Raw genomic sequence first — 7,963 nt, forward strand, 5'->3', positions numbered from 1 at the left:
CATCCATCACTACACCCAAATTTCTCGCCTGGTTTGTGGTTTTTAGGTGTATAGATTGAAGTTCTCTGGTGACCTGTAATCGTTTTTCTTTGGCGCCAAAGACTATTACTTCAGTTTTGTTTTTGTTTAGCTGGAGAAAATTGTGGCACAACCAGTCATTAATTTCCTCAATGCATTTACCAAGAGCCTGTACAGGGCCTCGGGCTCCTGGTGACATTGTGATATATATTTGTGTGTCATCTGCATAGCTGTGGTAGTTTATTTTGTTGTTCTTTATAATCTGTGCCAGTGGGAGCATGTAAATGTTAAACAGAGGGGGTCCCAAGATGGAACCTTGGGGAACTCCACATGTGATACTTGTCTGCTCAGATGTGAAGTTACCTATTGATACAAAGTATTTCCTGTTTTCTTAGTATGTTTTGAACCAGTTTAGTACAGTTCCTGAAAGACCTGCCCAGTTCTCCAGTCGTTTGAGTAATATGTTGTGGTCAACTGTGTCAAATGCTGCACTGAGATCCAGTAAAACTAAGACTGACATTTTTCCACTGTCTGTGTTCAGACATATGTCATTAAACACTTTGGTCAGAGCGGTTTCAGTGCTGTGGTTCTGTCTAAAACCTGACTGGAAGGCATCATAGCAGTTATTCTGTTTTAAGAAGTAACTGAGCTGTTGAGAAACTGCTTTTTCAATGATCTTACTTAAAAATGGGAGATTTGAGATCGGCCTGTAGTTGTTCATTTGTGTCTTGTCAAGATTGTCCTTTTTCAGTATAGGTTTTATTAGTGCCGTTTTTAGTGATTCTGTAAACACACCTGATATTAAAGAAAAGTTGACGATCTGTAACAGGTCTGACTCTAAAGTCTTTGAGACCTTTTTGAAAAAACTTGTTGGCAGGACATCTAAACAGCAGGAGGAGGAGTTCAGTTGACCTAAGATGTCCTCCAGGTCCATCCATCCATCCATCTTCATCCACTTTATCCGAGGCCGGGTCGCGGGGGCAACAGCCTAAGCAAAGAGGCCCAGACCTCCCTTTCCCCAGCCACCATCCTCCAGCTTATCCGGGGGAATACCAAGGCGTTCCCAGGCCAGCCGAGAGATATAATCTCTCCAGCGTGTCCTGGGTCTGCCCCGGGGCCTCCTCCCGGTGGGACATGCCTGGAACACCTCACCCAGGAGGCGCCCAGGGGGCATCCTTGTCAGATGCCCGAACCACCTCAGCTGGCTCCTTTCGATGTGGAGGAGCAGCTGCTCTACTCTGAGCCCCTCCCGGATGGCTGAACTTCTCACCCTATCTCTAAGGGAGAGGCCAGCCACCCTTCGGAGGAAGCTCATTTCTGCCGCTTGTATCCGCGATCTCGTTCTTTCGGTCACTACCCACAGCTCGTGGCCATAGGTGAGGGTAGGGACGTAGATCGACCGGTAAATTGGGAGCTTCGCTTTTACACTCAGCTCCCTCTTCCCCTCCTCACCACGACGGACCGGTGCAGCGTCTGCATTAGTGCAGCTGCAGCCCCAATCCGTCTGTCGATCTCCGGCTCCCTTCTCCCATCACTCGCGAACAAGACCCCGAGATACTTGAACTCCTCCACTTGGGGCAGGAACTCATCCCCGACCCGGAGTGGGCACTCCACCCTTTTCCGGCTGAGAACCATGGCCTCAGATTTGGAGGTGCTGATCCTCATTCCCGCTGCTTCACACTCAGCTGCGAACCGTTCCAGTGCGAGCTGGAGGCCCTCACTCGATGAAGCCAACAGAACCACATCATCCGCAAAAATCAGAGATGAGATTCTGAGGCCACCAAAGCGAAAGCCCTCCGCCACTTGGCTGCGCCTAGAAATCCTGTCCATAAAAATTATGAACAGAACCGGAGACAAAGGGCAGCCCTGGCAGAGCCCATCACCCACCGGGAACGAGTCCGACTTATTGCCGGCAATGCAAACCAAGCTCTTGCAACGGTTGTATAGGGATCGAATGGCCCGTAGCAATGGGCCAGACACCCCATACTCCCGCAACACCTCCCACAGGACACCCCGAGGGACACGGTCAAATGCCTTCTCCAAGTCCACAAAACACATGTAGACTGGTTGGGCAAACTCCCATGCACCCTCAAGTATCCTCGAGAGGATAAAGAGCTGGTCCAGTGTTCCGTGACCAGGACGAAAACCGCATTGTTCCTCCTGTATCCGAGGTTCGACTAGCGGACAAACTCTCCTTTCCAGCACCCTGGCATAGACTTTCCCAGGGAGGCTGAGGAGTGTGATCCCCCTGTAGTTGGAACACACTCTCCGGTCCCCCTTCTTAAAGATGGGGACCACCACCCCGGTCTGCCAGTCCACAGGTACTGCCCCTGATCTCCACGCAACATTGCAGAGGCGTGTCAACCAGGACAGCCCTACAACGTCCAGAGCCTTCAGGAACTCGGGGCAGACCTCATCAACACCAGGGGCTCTGCCACCAAGGAGTTGTTTAACTGCCTCAGTGACCTCGCCCCCGGAAATTGGCGGGTCATTCCCCTCATCCTCAGACTCTGCTTCCTCCTCAGAAGACGTGTCAGTGGGATTAAGGAGATCCTCGAAGTATTCCTTCCACCGCCTGACAATTTTCTCAGTCGACGTCAGCAGCGCTCCACCAGCACTATACACAGTGCAGGTAGAGCACCGCTTTCCCCTCCTGAGACGCCTGACGGTTTGCCAGAATCTCTTCGAGGCAGTCCGAAAGTCTTTTTCCATGGCCTCTCCGAACTCCTCCCACACCCGAGTTTTTGCTTCAGCCACTGCCTGAGCCGCATTCCGCTTGGCCTGTCGATACCTGTCGGCTGCCTCCGGAGTCCCACAGGCTAACCAAGCCCGGTAGGACTCCTTCTTCAGCCTGGTGGCTCCCTTCACCTCTGGTGTCCACCATTTGGTTCGGGGATTACCACCACGGCAGGCACCAACCACCTTGCGGCCGCAGCTCAATGCAGCAGCTTCGGCAATGGAGACGCTGAACATGGTCCATTCGGACTCAATGTCCCCAGTCTCCCTCGGAATGCTGTTGAAGCTCTGCCGGAGGTGTGCGTTGAAGATCTCGCGGACTGGGGCCTCTGCTAGACGTTCCCAGCACACCCTCACTACGCGTTTAGGTGCACCAGGTCTGTCCAGCGTCCTCCCCCGCCAGCTGATCCAACTCACCACCAGATGGTGATCAGTTGACAGCTCAGCCCCTCTCTTTACCCGAGTGTCCAGAACATATGGTCGCAGGTCTGGTGATACGATTACAAAATCGATCATCGACCTACGGCCTAGAGCGTCCTGGTGCCACGTGCACTTATGGACACTCTTATGTTCGAACAGGGTGCTCGTTATGGCCAAACTGTGATTAGCACAGAAGTCCAATAACAAAGCACCGCTCAGGTTCAGATCAGGGAGGCCGTTCCTCCCAATCACGCCCCTCCAGGTCTCGCTGTCGTTACCCACGTGAGCATTGAAGTCTCCCAGCAGGACAACAGAGTCCCCAGGTGGAGCACCTTCCAGCACCCCCCCCCCCCCCAGGGACTCTAAGAAGGCTGGGTACTCCGAACTGCCCCGTAACCCTATCCTGGGCAGGGTAAACTGTTCCCTCGATATTCTTTTCATAAGGGTCTTCTGAATCGTTCTTTGTCTGGTCCCTCACCCAGGACCAATTTGCCATGGGAGACCCTACCAGAGGGCAAAAGCCCCCAGACAACATAGCCCCTGGGATCCCTGGGACACACAAACCCCTCCACCACGATAAGGTAGCGATTCAAGGAGGAGGTCTTTGCTGTTAATAGGGTGAAACTGTTTGATGGTGTTTAAGCAGTTTTTCGGTGGACACAGTACATATTCTGGATCTGCTGTTGATGTACCAATTGCTTGTCTAATCTTTTGGATTTTTTCTGTGAAGAATTTGGCAAAGTCATTGCAGGCCATGGTAGAATGAAGTTCAGCTGCCACTGGCACAGGAGGGTTTGTTAGCCTGTCAACTGATGTCAGAGAAGTAGGACCTTCTTGCACTCCTCAGTTGTAAATTATAAATGTGAAGTTTCTCTTTATAGATGTCATAATGAACCTGGAGGTTTGTTTTTCTCCATCTGCGCTCAGCTTTCCTAAACTCTCTTTTTTCATTTTTCACCAGTGTGGAGTTTCTCCATGGAGACTTTTTCCTTCCAGAGATAACCTTCACCTTAATGGGAGCAATTGTATCCATTACATTTAACATTTTTGCATTGAAGCTATTGACGAGCTCATTGACTGAACCTCTGGGCAGGTCAGGTGTTAATGGGAAGACCTGGTTAAAGATCTCACTACTGTCTTCAGTTATACACCGTTTTGTGATCACTGCTGTTGATATATTTGTGTGGGCTGAGATTTTACTTTCAAAGAAAACACAGTAATGATCAGACAGGCCCACATCAGACACAGTAATCAGGTCCACTGATGAATACAGCTGCATTCAGAGAGTTTACAGTATTTAGTAATCCAGTAAAGTCCTGTTTCAGAACCTCCGACTGTTGTTTGGACACATCGTTTGACCCTGTATGCAGAACAATGTTTGTCACAGTTGGATATTCATCTGCAATTTGAAGAATTCTCTCCTTCAGGTTGTTGACCATATCGTTAGGAAAGCAGAGGACTTTAGTGTTTTTACCGCACATCCTTTGTACATCCTTTACGGCAGAGTCACCCACAATCAGAGTTTCAGGCCTAGCCTTTAGCTTTCCCTGTGGCCTTTTACTTTTCAAAAGATTTTCGGGCCTTACTTCGCTACTTTTAGATGGATGGTTGTCCGATATAGATCCAGGGTCCTTTGATAGTGGAGCAAATCTGTTCTGCAGTTTCACATTCAGTTGTTTTGAAGGTTTGTTGTTAACCTTCCTATTCACGGTTGTCCAGTCCTGTTTCCTCTCGTATACAGGGGTAGAAGAGCTTCTCTGTCTCGTAGGAAGTGAAGGCCAGTCGGTTTCAGAGATTTCAGCTCGCTGTGCCCTGCCTGTGATACATCCTCCCCCTTCCAGGAGACATGATTTATGTCTTGGTTTTGCACCAAGACAGTCCAAGGGGGGATTATCGCTTGAGGATTTATAATAGTGCACAAAGTCTACTTTCTTGGTCATGTTATCTGTGCTCCTTAGCTGTGTACTAGCTTGCTCATCGCCATTGTTTTGAATCAAAGGCAAGGTTGTTTCATTTCCACACAGTCCATTTACCTCCACGTTTACTTCTAAGCGATGAATTTTTGTCTCCAGTACTGCAATCTTCTGCAGGAGGCTGTGGTAGTCATCTGTGGAGAGGGAAGGCATCTTGTTGCTAGTTAGCCTAGCGGTTAGCACCTTTCCAGGCTATTGAGGCTGCTCGGTGCCCAGACGCTGTAATCAGGCTTCAGCTGTGTCTAGGCCACAGACACACGGAGCGCTGAGGATAAGGTAACTATAAAAATGTTGCTGTTTCTGTTAAGAACACTTTAGTCCTAATGATCTATAAGTGTCCAGAAGCTATCGCAGGTAAGCTCATACGGAAAAAAGGGAAAAAATCAGCATAAAAATCAATAAAAATCAATAAAAGAAGCAAAGCATTTAAAGAGCAAAGAGATGAAGCGTCCACACTCACAAAGGGGGAGCCTTGAGAGCTGGTACTAGTAATTCCTATAGATGTTCCAACTTTTCTGGATTACTTACAACCCCCTCTGTCTGCATAAAGGCAGTGTTGGGACACACTGTGGTACCATACCCCAGTGAGCATCAGTTAAACAGTATTGTACTGCAGAAAGTGGTGTGCTACAAAAATGGCGAGAAAAAAGCAATTAACAACGAAAGAGAGACAGACCATCATAACACTTAAAAATGTAGTTCTTTCCTACAGAGAAATTGCAAAGAAAGTCAAGATGTCAGTGAGTACAGTTTCCTTTACCATCAAAGGGCACTCGGAAAACTGGGGCAAACTCTGACAGGAAGAGGTCTGCCAGACCCAAAAGCCACAAATGAATCAGAGGACAAGTTTCTGAGAGTTAACAGCTTGCATGATAGGTGCCTCACAGGACAACAGCTTCAAGCACAGCTTAATAGTGGTTGTAGTAAGCAAGTCTCAGGTTCAACTGTGAACAGAAGACTTCAAGCTGCAGCTTTGACAGGACGAGTTGCAGCAAAAAGGCCATTGCTAAGACGTCATGAAACAGTGCCATCCAACTGAAGACTGGAAGAAGATATTATGGACTAATGAATCGAAATTTGAAATCTTCGGTTCATCACACAGGATCCTTGTACACCATCAAGTAGGCGAAGGGACATTGTGTGGCATCAACTGTCAAACATGAGGGAGGAAGTGTGATGGTCTGGGGCTGGTTTGCTGGATCCAGGGTCGGTGACTTATAGAGAGTGAGAGGCACCCTGAACCAAACAGCATTCTTCAGTGCCATGCAATACCCTCTGGTATGCGTCTAGCAGTCAGGGGTTCATCCCGTTGCAACATAATGACCTAAAACACGAGTCCAAGCTATGCCAGAACTACCTCAGGAAAAAAGAACAAGATGGGAAGCTTGAAAACAGGGAGCGGCCAGCACTTAAACTTAAACGCCATCGAGCTGGTTTAGGATGAACTGGACAGAAGAGTGAAAGCAAAGCAACCGACACGTGCTGCACATTTATGAGACCTTCTGTAACAGATATGGGAAGAACTTTCTGAAGAATATTTGATTTCTACTGCAGAAAGAAGCTCTTCAGCTGTTACATCTGCCAAAGGTGGCTACTTAGATGAGTCAAAACTTTAGAATACATTTTGGTCTATAAATTGAGTCCATGATTTCTTTTTTAAGTTAATTGCTTATTTGTACTATGCTTTCATTTCAGAGTGCAATGAGACATTAGACGGCATAATTTTCAGTAAAAACTGGAAAAATTGTTGACAAATATATATATATATATGAGGCAATATGGGAAGTTTATTAAGTTGCATGACTTGCAAAAATTGAAGGATGTGGAAAACTTCTGTGGTTCAACTTGTGGTGAACTTTTCCAGACTACACAGCAAAAAAACCTCGTGCCTGAAATCAAACATGACACATCTTTAGCTTTAGCAGAAAACAAGCGTTACTTGTGTTCCCACAATAGCACTAAGAAGAGTTTTTTATACGTCAGGTTTAGTTTAATAATTTTATTGCTTTGTGCAGTTTTGGAATAAGGTGGTGAAACCGGTGCAGGAGATTTATATTTTACTTGTCAAGAGCTGCCTCAAGGGGGTCAATTGACAGGTCAAAAATCTCCCACTCAGCTGACAGGGTTTATGAGTTTTACAGTGATGAAATTTCTCTGCTGTAAACATATGATCCTCATCAGTTTAGGTCTCTGTGGTCCCAACCCTGGTTTGACTAAATATTTTCACAAACTGAAAGGACGATTCAGTTTTTAACTTTTGCTCATTGTTGAGCTTAAGTTTGGAGAAATAAACATATATAAAACAAATGTAAACCTTATATTTTCATATTTATAGTTAGTTAGTTAGTTAGTTAGTTAGTTAGTTAGTTAGTTAGTTAGTTAGTTAGTTAGTTAGTTAGTTAGTTATGTAACTGTGTGGATATTAAAGTGGTAAAACAACCAACCTTGCAACCTCGCTGACAGATGAGACCAGAGCGGCGATTTTTTAATGCACAACACCACATTTTGAGAAATCCTAAATCAGCATATCAGCACAGACACCTCAAACCAACTGTGAGGCACAGTGGTGGAGTGGTGAAGATTTGGGCTTGTTTTGCAGCCACAAAACAAGCACAAATCTTGTTTTGGGCTTGTTTTAACTCACATTCTAGAGTTAAATGTGAGGCCATCTGTCCAACAGATGAAACTTAGATAAAACTGGGTTGCGCAATAAAACTGTGATCTCAAGCACAGCAGTGAATCTGCAACAAAACAGCTGAAAGCGAAAATGATCAATGTGTTGCAATAGGTCAGCTAAAGTCCAGACCTCAGCCGGT

The 7,963-nt window shown here is 46.7% G+C and overlaps 1 protein-coding gene across 1 annotated transcript; it reads right to left on the reverse strand.

Annotated features, from left to right (window-relative positions):
- Positions 1 to 4,412: 4,412 nt before the first annotated feature.
- LOC147330811 (uncharacterized) lies at positions 4,413 to 5,667 on the reverse strand. The gene has a single exon (XM_086294073.1). It carries the CDS (start codon positions 5,298 to 5,300, stop codon positions 4,413 to 4,415), a length of 888 nt encoding a protein of 295 aa, XP_086150199.1. The 5' UTR covers positions 5,301 to 5,667.
- Positions 5,668 to 7,963: the final 2,296 nt, after the last annotated feature.

Source organism: Aulonocara sp. 'chitande type north' Nkhata Bay, linkage group LG5, assembly GCF_057382095.1.
Source record: "Aulonocara sp. 'chitande type north' Nkhata Bay isolate Kocher_YH1m ecotype deep benthic linkage group LG5, A_spYH_male_GT1.1, whole genome shotgun sequence".
NCBI classification, from domain to species: Eukaryota; Metazoa; Chordata; class Actinopteri; order Cichliformes; family Cichlidae; genus Aulonocara; species Aulonocara sp. 'chitande type north' Nkhata Bay.